This window comes from Triplophysa rosa, linkage group LG2 (assembly GCF_024868665.1).
Source record: "Triplophysa rosa linkage group LG2, Trosa_1v2, whole genome shotgun sequence".
Taxonomy (NCBI): Eukaryota; Metazoa; Chordata; class Actinopteri; order Cypriniformes; family Nemacheilidae; genus Triplophysa; species Triplophysa rosa.
Genome location: NC_079891.1, coordinates 4,800,848 through 4,821,244, shown reverse-complemented (window position 1 = coordinate 4,821,244; position 20,397 = coordinate 4,800,848). Strand labels below are relative to the sequence as shown.

Sequence of the window (20,397 nt, the reverse complement as noted above, 5' to 3'; positions counted from 1 at the left end):
GCAATCCCCTGGGATCGAACCCATGACCTTGGCATTGCTAGTGCAATGCTCTAACCACTGAGCCACAGGGAAGCTATGTTTCAGTGTCAAATGTTTGGAAGTCAATGGGGTCCAATGTTGTTGAGTGCCAACGTTCTTCAAAATATCTTCTTTTGTGTTCTGCAGAAGAAGGAATGTCATTCAGGTTTGGAATGACATGAAGGTCGATAGTGGAGTCAACGATGATCAAATTTTCATTTTTGGGTGTACTGTCCCTTTAAGTGCAACCTTAAAGGGGAACTCCGGCCAAAAATGAAAATTCTGCCATTAATTACTCACCCGCAAGTAGTTTAACATCTGTATGACCTCCATTTTTTCCAAAAAACGCAAATTAAGGTAGTTTTGGAAGCTTTCATACTCCTCAGATTGCAACGGATTGCAATTAAATTCAGGCAAACTTTAGCATATTGGACAAATATAAAGATAAAAAGATGATACACAATTTAATACCTTGTAAAATGGCATTTAAGACTTTCTGATACTTTTTAAGGGCCTTCATTTTCTCTAAATTGATTGATGAACTTTTAATACTTTTTAACACCCCGCAGACACCCTGTATACGTACAATCATTCACATTTGTAGCTCAAATGGTTGAACATGAGAAACGTGCCACAGTTTAATATTTTATAAGTTACAGGTTTGTTCAGTTCCCTATAAATCTCCAAATATACGTAAGCGATAGTCATTCTTTGCGTTAGCAAACACCATTTACTGAATATGATTTGAGGAAGTATGCGGCTTATCTTTATATGAGGAAGAAAAGGTCAGTCACATGATGTCATGCCTCATGTGTCCACATATATAACCATGTGATTGTGACTAAAGGTCTGTCATAATTGTTTGTCATTATTGTCGTTACACTTGGTTAAACATGGTTAGATTCAGATATTTATTTTAAAGGAGTAGTTCACCTTAAAATAAGTCCCTATTGACTTTCCATAATAATTTTTATTCCTACTATGGAAAGTCAATGGGGGCTCCTTTAAATATCATTAAACCTAATACCTCTCTCTTACCTTGAGGTTTAGATGTGAGAATCTCCTTACTGATCGACACTTTCCCAATGACATCATCTCGACTGTGAACACAAGAGTGACAGGAATAAAACAGCATTAGTAAAACACTGGACAGTATTTACTGTATACATGATGTGCTTAAACATTATGCAGATGATGTTATAATAAATTATGTTGATCTAGAAAATGGTGAAGTATATAATTTATACCATAAAAGAAACATGTTATGCCAGTGTGGTCTCATATTAGTTCAGACCTGAGAGAATCTTCATCCAGTACGTAAAAAGACACCGTGCGAAAGGAGGGAGGGAGATGGACGTTGTATTCTTCACCCCAAAATGGAGACAGTGTCGTCCATATTGTTGCTGTCCTGAGTTAGAGACGCGGTAAAAACTCATTAGTAAAACGTTTGTCAAAACATAATTTCTCATATGAACATATTCAATTAAGCTTAATAGAAAAGCAAACACTGATATGACCAATAACCCACTACAGACTGACCAAAAACACAGTGTCTAATTAAAAGTCTTTTATTTATCTCTATATCAATAAAAGGAATATTTTATTTAAACATTAACAAAACCAAACCGCAGTTTGTCTTTAACCATAAGGACAGACAGATGGTTAGTATACAACAGTCAATATCTAATCAGACATTTGCAGCAACGATTGTTTGTTAATTTATTTTGTAATGCAGTGTATTGGATTTTTTCTCACTCTTGCATTAACAGACCCACTAGATGTTTTTACAATGGCATTGACTAGCCAGCCTGGGAGCTGGGTAGTAACTGATTACTTGTAATCTGGATTACGTAATCAGATTACAAAAATCAAGTACTGTACTTGTAATTGAATTACGTTACATTTGAAAAAACTCGTAATCAGAGTACAGTTACTATTTTATTGTTACAGATTACATTGCATGTGAATACATGTGAAAAATACTGATATATTCTCCATTGTTTAAATTAGATTTTGTATAAAATAATCACAAGAACAGGCGGGTGATAAATTTAATCTTTCATAATTTGATTTTGTTGTTTTGCGACTGTGTGTACCTGTCATTTGCTATCCAGTCTTTCTGTTGTGCACATTTACTGTACATTTGCAAAACGTTATTAATGTGGCTATAATATATGCAGGTATTTATGAATCTAATACTTCATGTACTTTTATAATTTAATATTATTTAATTTAATATTCATTTTAATGTTTTAAAATGTAACAAGTGTTGTGGACATAGATGCACCAGGTAAATATAAAACAGACACTTGTAAACAAATGTAATCTACATGTAATCAAAAAGTAGTCAGATCACCCCTTACAGAAAAGACACACGAAATTCACATGTGCAAAAAACACTTGTGATCACATGTGAAATGTGTGTTTTTGGAACATTTTGGTGTGAATTCCATGTGAATTCCCACGTGAAACCCATGGGATAACATGTAAAAACCCATGTGATGACATTTGCTACATGTCTCCACATGTGATCACATGTTCTTCACATCACCACATGTTGCACATGTCATCTCATGGGTTTTTACATGTTATCCCATGGGTTTCACGTGGGAATTCACATGGAATTCACACCAAAATGTTCCAAAAACACACATTTCACATGTGATCACACGTGTTTTTTGCACATGTTAAACACATGTTGTATGCATGTGATCACATGCGAAAAACATGTAAAAAAAACATGTGAAATTCATGTGTCTTTTCTGTAAGGGAAGAAATGTGTATTCTAAGAGATTACGTTACTGACTACAACATTTTTCCATGTAGTTTGTAATTAGTAACTGAAGTAATCTACCATCTACAATCCATATTTAACATTTATTTACCTGCAGATCTGGCATTCTGGCAATTTGACCTTCTGACAAAATAATCATTGCATTTTAGAGAACACTCAAACCTAGCATTGACTCACTCGCTGTAGATATCGAGGTAATTGGTAATGCTTTCTATTTTCTGAAAAACAACATATTTTTACAGGCACTGTGAGTCACCAAAGATGGGGAGATGATTAAGACTATAGTTCAGGTGACAACATTCGTATGCCAGACTGATTTGTAATGGTGATTTTCCGCAGTGCTTCGAATAATAATCGTGATAACCAACAGCATATTGCAAATGAGTGTTCTTTTTCTCCAGCTCAAAAGACACAAAACTAAAGACTGTGATTGGTTGTTTTATCTGACCTTTAGTGCGTAAATGCGCAAACCATACGTAGCAATCTATGTCAAAGGCGGGATTTCAATTAATTCTTCACAAATTAAATTAGCTCGGCTTTGCGGAAAATCTCATTTTAAACCTGTTCAGTTTATGATAATGAATGATATTATACGCTGCAGAGCAACACGGCTCAACACACTGTTTAAAATTAAATGTCAGGAAAACATACATACCGAATAATGGCTTCATTATCAATTTTCACAATGCAGTATGGGTCACTGCTTCCAGTTCTGTAAGAGAAACAAATAATAACGTTATTGCATTTTTTCTGTCATACAATAATTATTAATGTTAGGATCACACATGGTTGGATTCTTATATGAAGATTTTAGAAATTAAATGATAATTATGACGTGGTGGCTCTTACACACTCAAAAAAAAAAGTTGTTGAAAGAATTTAATTAAATTAAGGAAAACTTTTCCACGAAATTGAATTAAATTTCTCCAACAAAATCTAATTAGTTTGAAACGATTCTTTATAATCTTGTTGTATGAACTTGATTTTTTTAGTAGTCTTGATTAAATTAATTTGTGTCATATACATGCATATTTTACATAAAACCAATATAAAAAACCCAATTTTATCGATTAGATTATTTAATGAAAGCACTCAAGAACATTTTTTATATTATACATTTATAACATTAATTAGACATGACTTCATTTAACTTCAATAAGAACATACTCAATAGAAATGCAAATAAAGGATTGTAACCGCCCACGACCTAACCAAAGGCACGCTTTTCTGAACAATGGTAACCACAAAACTCAAAAAAATAACATTCTCTTCAAAACCTTAAAGATAAATGAACATTAAATAGTGTTTATGCACAAGTGTTTCTTTTTACTGAAAAATGCATAAAATAACACTTATTTAAGAAAATAACTCATTGTACGCAAAGCATGCTGGGAAATATGAGTCCTCTGCCCAATTGTAACTGTTTTATGTTAACACAACACAACTCCTTTATGTTGTCCCAACATGAATGGATTCAGTTATATGACTAAACATAAAAAAATCATGTTGTGACCAAATTTTCCAAAAGTTGTGTTGATTTAACTTAAGCAAGTTAAGTAAATTGAACAAGCAGCAAAAATCATTTTTAGAGTGCAGATCAGAAAAAAACATATATTTAAATCTTAAAAAATGCTATACATTGTGAGAAAGAACTTCTTTTACATTTTTATGCATTCAACAGGTGCTATTAACCAAAGTGACATGCTGTGCATTTTAAGCTATGCAGTAGGATACATTTGTGTTCTCTGGCATTTAACGTTTTTGCTTTTAATGTAATGCAAAGCAACGCTCTAGCAACTACGCTACAGAGGAACATCTTTGTAAACAAAAAGAAAAACAGATTAAACCAAAACCAAAAAAGATTTTACAATTTAATTTATGGTAGGCAAATTGTTTTTTTTAGAAAACCACCTGTGTACTTGTGCTTTCATGAAACCAAAATACGATTTATTGAAAGGTGTTTCCGAGAACTATTTTTGAGACTGCATGGCGTTTTCTAGAAAATATAAGCAAAACAAAAATAAAACAAAATTCAATCAAAATGATTAATTCTGTGATGCATGTTAATCTGAACTGTTCAACAGCTTCACATGCAGGGTAACACCTCCGCGTCACTGTGATTGGGTGATGAACCCATCATTCACTTTCTACACAAGTCTAGTCTGTTCTGATTTTCCACGCAGAGCAACAGGAATAAAGACCACCATTGTGGTCAGTTGATTCACAGCAGTGGGCTGCAGATCCTGCTCTGACCCACATTTCAATAGCACATTTGCATGGGACTGTTTTCTCAAAGGCTCTATACACTCTGACCAATAAACTACAACCAACATATGAACAGCTTTGAAATCGGCTAATCGTTCATAAATCTTACATTCTTTGAAAAGCATCTCAATCAATGATTTTGTCTGAAAGAGCTTTTACTCATCTACAGTACATCTCTAAAACGTTTCTGGTGAAACGTTAGAAAAACATTCAGTGGATGCTTTCTCAATGTTTCTGATTTTGGATATATCCGGAATATGCTCTTTCAAAGATGTTTACAAGATTTACGAGTTTGTAAGAAATCATTTAAAGATGGCGCCTTTCAGATTCACCAGACAGCGTAGCAATGTAGGCTATGTTTGTTTACTTGGACAGAATTGTTCAATTTGCAAAGTAGGGCTGAACAATATCGACATGCTATAACATGCTAAACAGTTTAATATGCTATACAATAATACTTTAAGTTTGTTAAATCGATTCAAAGTTTACTTAAATATTTAAAACTAAAAATTATATAACCAACATGACTTTCTCCGTCTCACCAGTCTCTGGTATTGAAGTAGTGAAACCGTTCTGTTCTCGCAATCCATTGCAATGTGCATTCTCTGCGATAATTTCGCTATTCGCTATCTTGCAGCCCTATTGCAAAACGTACCTGAGAATTGCAGAGCGAGCATGACACAATCTGTATGTGGATCTTTATTAAACCAATTCAAATACAATCACAAAACCTTTGTCTAAAGAATAACGCTTTTGTGTGTGTGTTTGCCTCTGTGTCCGTTGAGCATTTAAAATATAGTTAATCATTTGCTCATTCCAGCCTGTCTTACATGAGCTGTGGACATAGAGCTAGCGTAGAGGAGTCTCTTGACACCATGATGAGGATATTAAAATTCAGAGGTAATGACTGCCCTTGAGGTGTATGAGTATTTGTGTGTGTGTACAATGAGTGCATCGCGCGGTGATGCATCTTCGCCTGTGATATGTAATGGGGAAACCTGTGGCTGTCAGAATCAGGTGCTACATCAGACATTACTGTGGCTTGACAGTTGAACCACGTACTATCAACCCCGTGCCACCTGCGGAAAGTAGATAGAGATGATGACAAAAGAACACTCTCTCCTCCCTCTCTTACTCCTCTACTCTTAGTTCAAATCCAGTCACGAGGACACGAACGCATCTTGACAGAATCCAGGCCCGGCTGTGAAACGGAAAGCTGCGAGCCACATGATCTGTCTGCTCTGTGTCTTGTTCAATAGTGTCACTTGTTATTTTGTGATACTGGTTAACGAAAGCATTCGCTGAGTAAATAACCATGCCGTCTGCATGCTGTGATAAAGTGATAAAATAACACTTTTGAAACCAAAATCAATAGAGGTCAAGAGAAAACTGGGATGTTGCAAGAATTGCTCGGTTAAATGACAACTATGTACGTAAAACTAAATTTTCCTTCCAAATGTGCTTGTGTGAAATGGTGCTTGTTACTTGAAACAGAACTAGAATGTTTTAGATAGTTGTCGGGACGTTGCTTTGACTTTACTTATGGTGTTTTGGGTGGTTGCCAGGGCGTAACTAGGAGGTTGCTTAAGGTGTTGTGTGTGTGATTGCTATGGTTGTGCTTAGGGTGTTCTGGGTGGTTGCCAGTATGGGTTGTTAAGATTTTCTGGGTTGTTATGACGTTGCTATGAGTTTGCTTAAGTGGTTGCCAAGGTGTTGCTATGATGTTGTTTATATTACCATATGATGTTGTTATAGATGGGTGGGTGCTTATTGACCCAAATGGCTCTAAGTGGTTGTTAGGGTATTGTTAGGTGGTTCCCAGATGGTAGCTTACTGGCCCAAGTCACACTAAAATTCTGTTCCCTATATATGGCTAAAGTAATTCCTTCAATGCAAGTCAAAAGGATTATGTTTTAAAAAGTCATATTTCCACAATAAGCTGCATAATTTAAGGCATCGTTCCTGATCACAGTGCAAGTGGTGCGGGTTGTTATGCATGTCAATGTTTAATACCGTTCAAAATAAATTTTTGTATCAGGAAAAAAGTAAGTGCTCATAGTCACTGTGACCAGGTACATTTAAAAGGTGACTTGGCATTGGCTGCATTAATTCCTCAAAGACATCCACTTGTCTAGCAATCATTTCAGAAAAATTGGGAAATACGCCAGATAGGTAGCTATTCATCACAAAAGCTCAACCGGGGCATGTGTAAACAATGGAGGCGAAGTGTTTGTGGAGAATGTTTGCAATCTGTCACTGTTTGCTGTTTGGCAATGTCACTACAGTGTGAATGCAAACACTCTGCCTCTTGTGTTCAATACACACCCACACACACACTGACCATTAGTTTACCAGTTCAGCAAATTTGCTGCTTATGACTAATTTAATCTAATAGTACACGGAAGTGATTTTAGTATCTCACGAAGAGAACAGTAGCCTATGAGAATCACATTTCCATTAATATGACCACACCGCTGAAATGTTAATGTGTATCATTTTACACAATCATTTCCTAACAGAATGAGAGAGAATCCTCTCTACATATAAATTGTAGTTGTTCTGAGATGTTACGGTCATACGTTTCTTTTGAACTTAAACTGAATTTGTGCTATTTGAAAGAGATTGATGCCACTTACAATTGAAAATATTAAGGCATTTACCAAGCCCTCCTTTATTTATATGCCTCATTAATGATTTGAAATAGTACCATGAGCTTCAACCAATATCAACATCAGACAGTATGTATTTAATAATAATAGAAGACATAAATAGCATATCATTAAACATAGAATGGAACCTAGTGGAAATAATGAGCCATGCACAAAATGCAAGTATGTAATGAAAAAAATCTATGTATGAATAAATAAATGAACAGACTTCACTTTTTTATCATATAGACTGTCATTAATTTTAAAAGTCATCTAGACAGAACAAAAAAAACATCTCTCTAATTCGTAAACCTTAGTAACTACAAATGTACTATAGACTTACCATTAAAACACAGTTAAACCATAATATTTGTATAGCAACTATAATATATCCCAAATAAAATGCATGCAGTATAATTTAAAAAATTCGGCTTATAATATTATTCTTAAATTGTCAGTTTTATGTGTATACAGTAAAGAAAATATATTAACGCTTTCATATTACGTTAGTATAAATCATATGTTTTGAAATACGCTGTCACTTTTTTCTCTGAAATACTAAGTAAATACCAAGTGTGGTTTCCCAAATTCCACTTTCAGTTTCTTCAAGCAGCCTAACGTACAAGTGTAGGTCGGTGTTTTCTGTATCTCTGTTATAATAATCATAAACGCCATAACATCACTTACATGTCTTTGACTGGCAGGTTCTTCCCTTCCACGATCCTGATGAACAGTGTGCTGCGTTTAGACATGCTGCCGTTCACTGACACCGTATCAACACACACTTCTTATTCCTTCAAAAGCGCATGAGAATGTTATAAACATTGCAGGAATGCTCCAGACAGACAGACTGTTCTGCCTCTAATGAACTGCAGCTTATCATATACAAAACTACGAGAAGCGACACCAGTCGAGCGAACGTCTACAGAATCCACGCGTCTGGTGGGAGTGGCTGGCTGGATCACACACTTGAAGTATGAATAGGTGTGTCGGACCTCATGCGGCGCTGCGCAGACCGATCGGCAGCTGACATTGAATATCGCGAGAGCCTTTTCTCTAGTAGTCTTTCTCGCGGTAATTCGATGTCATTGATGACGGATCTGCGCAGTGCCGTACACCTAACATATTGGGTGGACTGAATCGTACAACTTAATAAGCAACTACACTTGTTTTGATCGCATCGGCAGCGTTTCTAGTTTGTCGCGTCATGTGTAGACGAGATGGGAGAATTGTTTATTTATCATTTTGATTTATAACCTATTTTTTTATGTAGTATTTACGTATAGTTTATGTAAGGAGAAATTGGATATTTTGACGTCAACCAGGGGGCGGGGTTCCACTAGGGAGCCTCAAAATTACTTATTTAAAATAACATAAAAACAACTTAAAATTACGTTTTCTTCTTAGTCTTTGTTTTTTCAGCAAACTTTACTGTAAAAACAGCAAAATATAAAAAAAAGCGTAAACCGACATCCTGAGAACACACTTCAACCCAATACCTCAAATATACCATCAATATACAGCTGACTTTGCATTGAATTTCTGTAACTAAAATGTAAAACACAAATGTGCAATGTAAAAAACAGCAATTTTACTGAATTTTACAGGGTTTTTTTTTTACAGATTTTTCACAAATACCTTTCCAAAGCTCACCCGTCACTATGGAGACAGTTCAGTCTCAAAAATAATACATTTACAAAACACAATTCATAAATGTACAGCACAATTTATATTTACAAAATCAGATTCATAAATTCAAAACACAATTCATGAATACACAAATTTTCCCCAAATGCTCACACAAATATATCTCACAGAAATGCATTCAAAATGTTTTCACAATTATGTATATTTTCATGCGCTTGAATTAGTTTCCATCAAACATTGCTTTTGAAGGTTGACAGACAGCTCGTCTGAATGCATGCAGGGGAATAAACAAGGTTGAAACTTAAAAAGAAAAAAACGATTCAGAAAGTCTCTTTGATTATGGTCTTTGATAAAAATCAAAGTCTAGACTCTAACATAATGTCAGCTCTGTACGCACTGACGGATTGTAATGCATGAGAAGTGCTGTCAATGTGGGCAGAACAGTCAGCCGAGGATCGAGACCTTCAAGAGGTGTTCCCTTATCACTCAACAATGTAATTTACTTTTGAGCCAGCCGCAGACCAAAATGACCAACACAAGTACACTGAATAGCTATTCTGAAGTCTTGGATTCAACAGCATACTTAAGCAAGGTAAAGAGTTGAATAGGCTCCTGTGTGGTTTTCCTTTACATTTTTTCTTAACATAAATACAGGCGGATACTGTGTGCATGTGTGTGGGCACAGGGTGACTCACTGATCCAGTAATACAGGCGAGATACGCTGTAGCTTTAAAGAGGTGACCAGAGGACGGGATACGCAGTGTGGGCTTCTTGTGACTCACCAGGCTAACAAAGAGTTTCCTGACTCTACTTCTGTATTCCATCTCTTTAAATATGAAGTGTGTGTGGGGGGTAAAAGTTTCCATTTAGCAAAGGGATTTTCGTTTGGTATAAAGACATCACATACATTTTCTTGTGTAAAAAGTAAAATGCTGAATTTTTTTCATACTTTATCCCAACTAGGGCTGTCACGATATCAAAACTTTCCAAAACGATTGTTATGTCCAAAAGGATTCACAATAACTGTATAGTATCACGATATGATGCTGTCAGTCAAATTCATCTTTAATTGTGTGTTTTGTCTTTTATTTGGGCAATGAATTACACAAATTTACAATGAATACAAATTTATGGCGGTGAGTTCGTAACCCCGTGACTAGGCAGTTTACGATATCTGTAGAATTATCATGGTATCGATAAACAATGTTTTGATATCACAGTTATTGACAATACCGGTATATCCCAAACGTCAGTGGAAACAAACCATTTTTTTTCATTTTTTTTTTCATTTTATAAGAGTCCTAAGTTAAGCATCGTGTTCACAATATCTAGTTTCTATGTTTAACATATTTGCCGTACACCTAACCTTAGTGATCATTTGTGTTCTTAAAAAATATGAATATGCAAAACTATTCAATATTTGTGCAACAATAAGTAATTTTGAAATAGAACCTAACTTGAAAAAATCATTTAAATTGCAGTGCATTATTTAATTTCAAGAATTTTATCCACATAGGTACATCCACCCATCTTCTATGCTCTTATCTTACTGTATGTAGGGTCACAGGGAGTGCAGTAGCCTCTTCCAGCCTTTCGTGGCCTAATGGTTAAAGAGTCGGACTCGTGACCAGAAGGTTGCCGGTTCGATTCTCAGGGCCAGTGAAAGCTGCCCACTGCTCCGGGTGTACGTGTGTTCACGACTTGCTGTGCGTGTGTTCACTACTCTCTGGAGGGGTTAAATGCAGAGGTCACATTTCGGGTATGGGTCACCATACCTGACAAATAGGTCACTTTCACTTCACTTCACTTACTAGGAGGATTAAAGCTGGAGAAAGCAAAGGAGAGAATGAACAACAAGATATATATACACAAGACAGACAGTTATTGGTTAGTCAAATAAATGCGGAACAGGTATGTTTTGAGCTGTTTTTTGAAAGTTGTGAAGGATGCTGCAGTTCGGGTGGATGCTGGCAGTCCATTCCACCACAGGGGAACCGATGAGTAAAATTATAAATATTATTAATATAACATTACTATATTTAAGAATTTAGTATAAGTAATCAGAATGTTGCAATTGTCCTATAGCTAGAGAGGCAAGAGTTATAATGGTTAAAGTAGTTGTATTCACCCTTGTGTCAAATAAAACTTGTATATGACTCATATGACTAAATAGGGGTGGTGTTTGGTTATCAACTTTCTTTAAAATATCTTCTTTTGTGTTCTGCAGAAGAAAGTCATACAGGTTTGGAATGACATCAGGGTAGAGTACATGATGATGAAGTTTCCCTTTAAGGGTGATTGTACTGTATTTCAAATTAAAGCAGAGTCTGAGTAGCCTAATCATTGCTTTAAAGATGATACTGATTTGTTTTTTACCTTTAGCTATTATGTGAGATGCATAAAATATCTTTGAATTCAACGTCAAGTGCACACCAAATTATAATTCTGTGAAAGAGTTAAATGTATTTTACCACGGTTTATTGATCAGCCAAGAACAACAGTCTTAGATACTTTACTGAAATAATATTTTTATTCAACTATTTTTCAATTTTGTCACAGACATGATCTTATATTATAACTATATAATAATATAAACATCTGCCTTTTTGATACTTAACCAATGAAGGATTCATTAGTCAGCAAAGGAAAATATATTCAAAAATATTTTTTTTGCTGAAAATGTCTAACAAAGACAACCTGGCCATAAATGAACTTACTATAACCTAACTTTGTATTTTAAATATATACACAGTATGTCCGGTTTAAACACACTGTATTATTGTACTGCAAATTTCATACCTGTTTATTTTCTGAGCTACTACACAGCGCCATCTAGAGAACCGAATTTGAATGTGCGGTCAATGTAACCGTATTGAAAATATTCTTGAAACCTGAAGTAACAAGACCATTAAGATGTAACAAACACATATTTGGATATATTAGGATTACTATAGGAAAGTGCCGTTTTTTATTTAGCAATGTGATGTACTACAAATACTGCATAGTAATAGCTTGCCATGGATTCTGTGATGCAGTGATGGTGTTTTGTAAGCCCATAGCTTCTTGAGTTCAGTGCCATGCCATCAGAGGTTACTCTGCTACTTTTCCCTTTCTAGTTCATAAGCAGGGTTGTCATAGGGATGCACCCGGTCGTTCAGGTTGTGGGTGTCGTAGCGGGGCATGCGCATTGAGCTCCTAACTGTGATGGGCTGAGGCATTGAGCTCCTAGCTGGGATGGGCTGAGGCATTGAGCTCCTAGCTGTGATGGACTTAGACTCCTTCTTCCGACAACTGAATGAACAAGTTAACAGAATTGATGTATATTAGCTTTGCCAAATGAGAAGCAGCATAAACAGATAATGCAAAAATGTCATGCAATTAAATTGACTACAAAACCCAACGGTAAGAACTCACCTTCCCACTTAATGTAATGCATTAGATAGAAAAAATGTAAATAAGTCTTAAAATATAAAATAAACAGAAAAGTACATTGCAAAATAGTTGTCTTACTCATAAATTAATCCGTTTTTTGTCTGTATTCTAAATATTATATTGGAAATGCATTTTTTTTAGATATTATGAATTTGTGCAAGATAATAAAATATATTTACCCACTCTGTCTGGGTTTGAAACTGAGCATTTATTCTAATACATTTTATATTCAAATGTTATTTTTCATATCAATTGCGAGATATAAATTGACTCACCAGACTACACAGAGCATGATGAAGAAAAGGAGTAAAAGTAGACCCGCAGCCACACTGAGGATGGTAGTAATAACAACCATGGCACCAGATCTTGCAATAAAACCATCATAAATGCTTGCAGGGTTTTGTGCTGTATAAACAGAGTATTGAGATCCTAATCATTCAAATGTATTTTAGCAGTACAGATGTTAATTCACATGACTTGATAAGGACTCTTACGAGTGAAAAGAGTGATGTTGGCAGACCAGTTTGTCTCATTAATAATAATGCCGCTTCCATTGACAAGAACATACTTGAATCTGCAAAGAATCACATGTGATACAGTTAAAACAAACGCATATGACTGTTTTTTATATAAAATAACAAATATATTTAAAAAATGTATTCAAAGCTACAGTGCATTTGTCAATACAGTTTTTGTTGCAATGCTATACCAGTTACTGTGTGTAACACAATTTTTTTTATGAATCACAAATAAAGTTATGAACTACTTGATTGTGCGTCCTACCTAACAACAGATCCAGTAGGCAATATTCCATTACAGTTGACGGTAGTACAATTCCCATCTGCTCCAACTACAAAGTAAAGAGAGTCTGAAGACGCACTACATGGAAAGGTTGACAGAAGCCCGACTTTGGTCAGAAAATAGTTTTTTGCTAGAGGACCGAATGCTGATGGGTACGGAGACAAGCTGAGGATGTTGCTATTCGTGCGGTCCGCATCAAAGGTGCTGGTTGCTTAATGTGAAAGAGAGAAAGGATTTAAGAGTCTAGAAAAGTGAAGTTTGAATAGCTTGACAAAGCCTTACTGTACCTGAGAGTTTACAGTACAATAGATGTATATTTAATAGATTACATAAGCATTAGGCCTACTGGACAGACAGACATATTGCTTGAATGCTTGTTACTCTAAAATTACTTCAGGGGGGTTTATACCAAATTAAAGTATTTAGGTTTTATAAATTGAAAGTAAATATAATGAGATTTGTATAAACTCGAATATTTAATCCAGACTTTCAGTTTTCACTAATATTGCTACTATAATAGCCTTTAATTATTTTTTTAATAGTTTTACCTGAGGACAATGCTGGCACCAGCCATATCTCACAGGTTGGACATGTCTCATTGAAGTAACAGTGCGGCTGTTTCAGTATTACAGTATTGGTGGTGATTTTGGCTTGCAAATCAGCAGGTGTGAGCACCGGAGTTGCTGTCTGACCTGTACAAAAAGATAAAGTGACAAAAAGTTTACAGAGCAATTTATATTAGGCTGCCATTGTTCTTTATCCCCATTGAATCCTGCGTGTGTCATTCAACAACAATGATTTAAACCTGTTTCACATGCACCTGTCAAAGAGAAAACGGATTGTATAACACCTACCAGCCCCTGAATGTTGTAATTCTGGTGGTACAGGTGTTTGATAAACAGGGCAAGGAACAGTATGCACATGTCCAGTCCTGTTCGTTTCTGTTAAGACTCAGTGTGGATTCTATATCTAGACTTTTCACTGTAATGTGTCATTCTAAAGACACTTTTGAGCGAATGACTACACCTAAATACTAGGATACTGAATTTAGTCACATAATTATTTAGTCATAAACTTTTTAAAAAACTTCTTAAACTGAATTATCATTAATTATATAGAACCAAATGACTTAAAAGTAAAATGTAATTAATAAACGTTCCAAACATTAAAAGATAATTTAAAGATTAAATAAATAAAGATTAAAAGATAAATAAAATGCAGATATTACTTTGGTATTTAAAATGTTACAAAATATTTTTTTGCTGAACTGACAAAGAAATTTACATAGCCTAGATAAAACAAATGCTTTAAAGCAGCAAATTTAAATAATGAATGGAGATCCAGAAAAAATACAACAAATAAACATTTAGCTATTAGGGAAATATATAAAATGTTCGAAAATATAACAAAATATTATTCAAGTGAATATTATACATTGTTTTCCGGCAGCTAGTGCGGAACAGTTGTCACCTAAAAGTACACGTTTTTCTTGTAAAATTTCTGTAATTTGACGTTTTTTAACCATATTTCACTGTAAAAAATGCTGTTAAAAGGGTCATTTTCCGGCAGCTCAGGCGCTAGTAAAATACCGTAAAATAACGGTGTTGTCATGTAAAACTACGTAAAACTATGTAAAACTAATTTGCAGGCTTTTCCTGTAATTTGACTGTTTTTACTATATTTTAAAAATACATGAAAAACATGTAAAAAACACATTAAAATGCGTAAAATATCAATTGTTTGTACAGTATATGTGAAAATCTTTAAAAAGAACAGTAAAATTCTGTAAAATTACTGTTTTTATGCAGTGTATATATAACACAAACTACAATCTGACATCTTAAAGCAGCATTTTCAAATAATAACTGTAGATCCAGAAACATCCCAACACATAAATGACACACTGCTATTAGTAAAATATATAAAAATGTTCAAAAATACTACAGAAATATTTTTGAAGAACTGACAAAAAATTGGCTCATAAATGTCTTTAGACATGGAGAGAAGTTCAACACAATAAAAAAATGGTATGGTAATGGTGTGGACACCGGCCGATAAAACAATAAATCTGAATGTAATAGAGAAATCAGATCTCTGTAGTCAAAAAGTTACAGAAACAAAAATAGAATGAAGGCGCTTACTTTTTACAGCGTAGGTACAGACAGTTAGCAGTAACACCAGTCGGATCACTACATTTGTTTTCATCCTGTAACAAGAAAACATCTTGTTTCTTATGAATAAAATCCAAAGCGGGATGAAACCTTGCAGGTGTCTAGCACTCAGTATCACACCGGGCATACGCTTCCAAACTCCTAATAAAGAGAAGTTGAAGGGAGGAAGGATTCTCACGAGGGCGTGTGAACCCCAGGTTGAAACTAGGAGGTGCTTTGGGCATAACAGTGTCTTGGCATGCCAAACACTGACTATTTTGTTACTATGCAACCTGCGAAAAATGTTTCTGAATACTTTGAAAACACTTCAAGCTTGAATCACAAGGCCTGGAACGTTTTCATTTTCAGCAGAGATGGAGATGCCCATGCTGAACATGTGATCAAACAACGTATGCTTTAATGGAAAATGAGAGTAAAGGAGGGTTTGAATGACTAATGTTGGTCAACAATGCTTTATATACTGTTGACTTCATTCCCAACGAACAAACACATGACGAGACTCACCACAGGACATAAAAAAGCAGGGGTGTGGAGTAACACACAAAAAAAGAATCTGAATAAAACAAGTGCTTTATTCTTAGAGCAAAACAGAATGATACACATTAACAATACCGATTCTTCACCTAATAATCATTATTATTAACTCATTATTAATTATAGAATTGCATTATTAGTTTAGAGTACATAAAATTGTGCTTTGCCTTTTTGTGCTTACTCAAAATATTGTGTTTAGGGAATTTCATTCTCTTTGTGCGCAGTTTGTACTTTGTACATGAGGTCTGTATATGAATAACATAAAGCTCAAAACAAACATCACAGACAAAGACTGGAAGGGTGAGTTGAGATGTGACGTATTAGGAATCCAACAATATCCAAAATCCTATTGTGGTGAATCAGACTATAAAGTATGAGCAGGATTTAGAGAGCTGTAATACAGGGTGGAGGGTACAATATACTGCACATTCACAATGTATAAAAGGAATGTGATTCTATATAAAGATTAACTAGATGTGACTTTGACTAATGAATATTTACACAGTTGCTCTGTCACCACTGGTATTATTGTGCATTCAGATGAAACATTAGTTGTCAAGTGAGGAACGATTGTCATTGTTACAGTGTGTTTTGTTGATGCATTATTTTCTCATTTATTTATTTATAGACAGTATTTTAAAAAAAGGTAGCAGTAAAAGACCCACAGAAAACTGGAAGACAATAGCTCCATGCAGATTTGCTGCGAAAGAAAATATAAAAGCATATCAAGACTTGAGAGGTACATGATCTGAAGTTCAGAAACATGGGATAATGCAACAACACAATAACCGTTTTCACCTTTTTGCAGAACTGAAGTTTTACAGGAGCGGAGACTAAAAAGCAGCCAATTATGGTCCATTATACATAAGAATTATTCATGAGAAATATCGTTTGTAGCCTCTGAAGTGCAGTATTTAATAACACACATACAGTATTATCAGAATCTGCATTACGTGTTAAATAATAATTTAAAATAAAACAAACATCAAGGCGCTGTGGGAATTTCCTAATGAATGCCAAACACACCTATCGTTTTGTTGTTTATTAAAAATGCATATTTACAGAAACAAACACAGCATGGGGTGCAACCTAAACACATGTCATCATGAACAACCATATAAAAAAAAATACAACAACATATTAAATGTCCAGTTTAAGAGTTTGACATCTGACTCAGGCTGGCATGATGACAGCATGCTTCTGAAAACACAGACTTGGAATTTGTTGTAATTTCAGCACACGCCTCTTCTAAATCTTCAAAGTTTGAGGTGCGTCTGGTTTCTTAAAGACGTCTGATAGACAGTGTCGAGTCTGTGAGCCCATCTCACGCGGTCACCTCTGGCCCATGATGAAGCTGGGCGCCTCAGCATCATCTTCTCGCTCCTCTTCTTCAGAAGAGGATACTGGTGATGGCTCCTCCGAAACTTCGCCTGTAACAAGCACTGGTTTACTCATGGCCACATCACAGATGAATGCAACAATGACTGTCAAAGCATTTAATCTCTGTTAATCCCATAACTTCTTCATTTATAATGTGTTAAACCCACATTTATTTATAAGCAAGGAAAATTAAACAACAGCACAATGAATAACTGTTTAGTTTGGCAGTTTGTAAACATGACAAGCAGAGCATATGTTTCTACAGCAGTGCTCAACTAATCTTGCACGTTTGAACAAACATTTTTAAGAATGATGGTGTGGCATTTGTTCGGACTAAGATCATAAATAGAAATACATACAAATGACTTTCATCACATGATGAGTGTGCACATGCTTGTCAGTTTTTAAGAAACCAGACTGAATGTGTTGACAGTATTAGGATGAATGATTATTTAGAAATTAAAATAAATGTATTAATTAATGTGGGTAAAATCGACATCTCTAACCTCCATCTTTCTGGCTCTCCAACTTGGCTTTCTTGGCCATCAGCTTCTTCTGTTTCAACTTCTCCCTTAAATGACGGAAAATAATATCTGTGACTCAGCAACAAATGAAACTCCGGGACTTGCCGTTGTGTGTATGAATGAAAAGCTATGAATGGAGCTTCAGACTTTCGCAAACCTTTTCTTTCTACGCTTGGCTGTTCTATCCTCAGCAGCCTTTTGGTTTTCTTCCAGCTTCTCAATATAATCTTCATCCATCTTTTGCTGTAAGAGAGAAACGAGTAGCATAAGCAAAGCAGTGTAAAAAGTATTTACACAGGATTCACAACTGTTGGAAACAATAGTTAACAGCAAAGATTATGGAGGCTGCGCCCTGTGACCTCCAGGCCAGAACAAATCCATCATTACTCCGAGGCAACACCCAAATTTCATTTGTGTGCTGCTACAAATTAGTAACGCAAAAGCATGCTTTAAATATGCACAAAATATGTGGATGCTTACACAGAACGCTTAGAAAAGCTGGTGAAATTGAATAATCAGATGCATTTAGGTATAAAAAGCTTACTTTATCAGACAATCGTTCCAGAAAGTCTTGTCTCTGATACTCGCGGCGCCGCAGATGTCTATACACATGAAATTCGCCACTGCCTGCTCCAGCACTGGAACCTGAAGAAAATAAACAAATACTCATAACGCATTAATACAAATAGGCCTATTTCCTGAATATATTACTATTATTTATATTGATCAAGTACAAAATGCACACACAAACAATATGCCAGCATTACAACTTAAAGCCCCCCTAATCCAGAAAATGCACTTTTAAATGTTGTTTGAACATATCTGTGTGTCAGGAGTGTGTGTACAGAACCACCCTAGAATCATACAAATCCACCCATTTATTTTGTTTTCATTCCCAATAAACCTAAACAGTCCTGTTGGAATTCTCTCAGTAACTTGCATTTAAAGAGACACACACCAAAACAGGCTGTTTTTCCTCACAGGCAGAAATGGACATGTAGGGCACAGTATAATATAAAATCTGTGGTGTTTTTTAGCTGAAACGTCATGGAGACATTCTGTGGACTCCTAAGATTTACTTTACATGTTGTAAAAGGGCTAGATTTGGGCACCTTTAAATTGCATTAAAAACAACTTTAAAGAAAAATATGAATTCAGATGACACAAAAACATGCAGGTCACTTACTGTAACGTGTCTGCAAGTTTAAGTTATATGTGTCAAATTGTGCTACAATCGTTTATCACTTTTGATATAGACGTGAAGACATATGCCTGGATCATTCACATACCAAAGAAATTCATAAAAACTGTTAGTTGTTTAGTTTTACTTGCGAGGAGTTATATTTGTGACAATAAATACACTTTACAGACCCATCACATCGCGCACAAACTCTGGTGGAGCTCTTGGATTCCACTCTTTTGGTTTCTCTGGTATGGGCGCAGCTTTGTCCTGCAGAAGAAAAACAAACGAAACTTATTTCATGATGAATGCTTTTGCAATTCTTTATTAGCATCGTTAGCACAACAGTTCCAGGTCCTGCATGAACTCACGGGGTTTCGCATCAGTCTCTCCAGCTTCAATCGCTGCTCCTGTGCTGGAGTTTTAGCGATGATTAAAGGCTGAGATTCTTTTTTCGGAGCTTTCTCAGCTCGAGCATTTTTCTGATCCTCAGACATGACCCTTTAGCGCTTTCTTCTTCAAGCTTTAGCTTCAGTTCTTCCTCGCTTCGTTTATGTGAGTTTGTATATCTGCGGATACTGCCACCTACTGCGCCCTACTGGACTACTGTGGCGCTACAGCGTTTTCAGTATGAAACGCTACATTGGAGTATATAAGGAGAAGTGAAAAAAGCAAACCAACAGTAATTTTGTGTTTCTCCTCCGATCTTCATTATTAAGTAAATCTTAATTTATTTTAGGAGCATACTGTTTTTTGATGGGGTGAATTTGTCAATAGCATATGTTTTATATGTACTTGACTGCCATCTAGTGGTCAACAATAAGAATCGCTGCCTACAAAACGCTTCTTAAAGGGGCAGTTCACCAAAAAAATAAAAATTCTGTCATCATTTACTCACCCTCAAGTTGTTTCAAATCTGTATAAATTTCTTTGTTCTGATGAACACAGAGGTATTTGGAAAACCAATTTTTCCTACTATGCTAGTAAATGATGAATAATCGCA

The 20,397-nt window shown here is 35.3% G+C and overlaps 3 protein-coding genes across 3 annotated transcripts in view; all 3 read right to left on the bottom strand.

Annotated features, from left to right (window-relative positions):
- The window catches only part of rasa4 (RAS p21 protein activator 4), a 31,179-nt gene extending 22,522 nt beyond the window's left edge, over nucleotides 1–8,657 (bottom strand). Inside the window, exons 1-4 of the mRNA XM_057326611.1 lie at nucleotides 8,413–8,657; nucleotides 3,468–3,524; nucleotides 1,313–1,426; nucleotides 1,057–1,118 (exon numbers count right to left, since the gene is read on the bottom strand). Of these exons, the coding sequence (XP_057182594.1) occupies nucleotides 1,057–1,118; nucleotides 1,313–1,426; nucleotides 3,468–3,524; nucleotides 8,413–8,477 (298 nt within the window). The 5' untranslated portion in view covers nucleotides 8,478–8,657. The remainder of the gene's footprint in view (nucleotides 1–1,056; nucleotides 1,119–1,312; nucleotides 1,427–3,467; nucleotides 3,525–8,412) is intronic.
- Nucleotides 8,658–11,858: 3,201 nt separating this feature from the next.
- upk3b (uroplakin 3b) lies at nucleotides 11,859–15,923 on the bottom strand. The gene is made up of 6 exons (XM_057363423.1): nucleotides 15,747–15,923; nucleotides 14,154–14,297; nucleotides 13,588–13,816; nucleotides 13,299–13,378; nucleotides 13,080–13,209; nucleotides 11,859–12,663 (listed from the first exon to the last, which is right to left on the bottom strand). Exons 1-6 carry the CDS (start codon nucleotides 15,901–15,903, stop codon nucleotides 12,471–12,473), a joined length of 933 nt encoding a protein of 310 aa, XP_057219406.1. The 5' UTR covers nucleotides 15,904–15,923; the 3' UTR covers nucleotides 11,859–12,470.
- Nucleotides 15,924–16,366: 443 nt separating this feature from the next.
- Nucleotides 16,367–19,964, bottom strand: prkrip1 (PRKR interacting protein 1). The gene is made up of 6 exons (XM_057362233.1): nucleotides 19,766–19,964; nucleotides 19,586–19,664; nucleotides 18,759–18,859; nucleotides 18,372–18,457; nucleotides 18,197–18,261; nucleotides 16,367–17,740 (listed from the first exon to the last, which is right to left on the bottom strand). The coding sequence occupies exons 1-6, from the start codon at nucleotides 19,889–19,891 to the stop codon at nucleotides 17,643–17,645; spliced, it is 555 nt and encodes a 184-aa protein (XP_057218216.1). The 5' UTR covers nucleotides 19,892–19,964; the 3' UTR covers nucleotides 16,367–17,642.
- Between the last annotated feature and the right edge of the window lie 433 nt (nucleotides 19,965–20,397).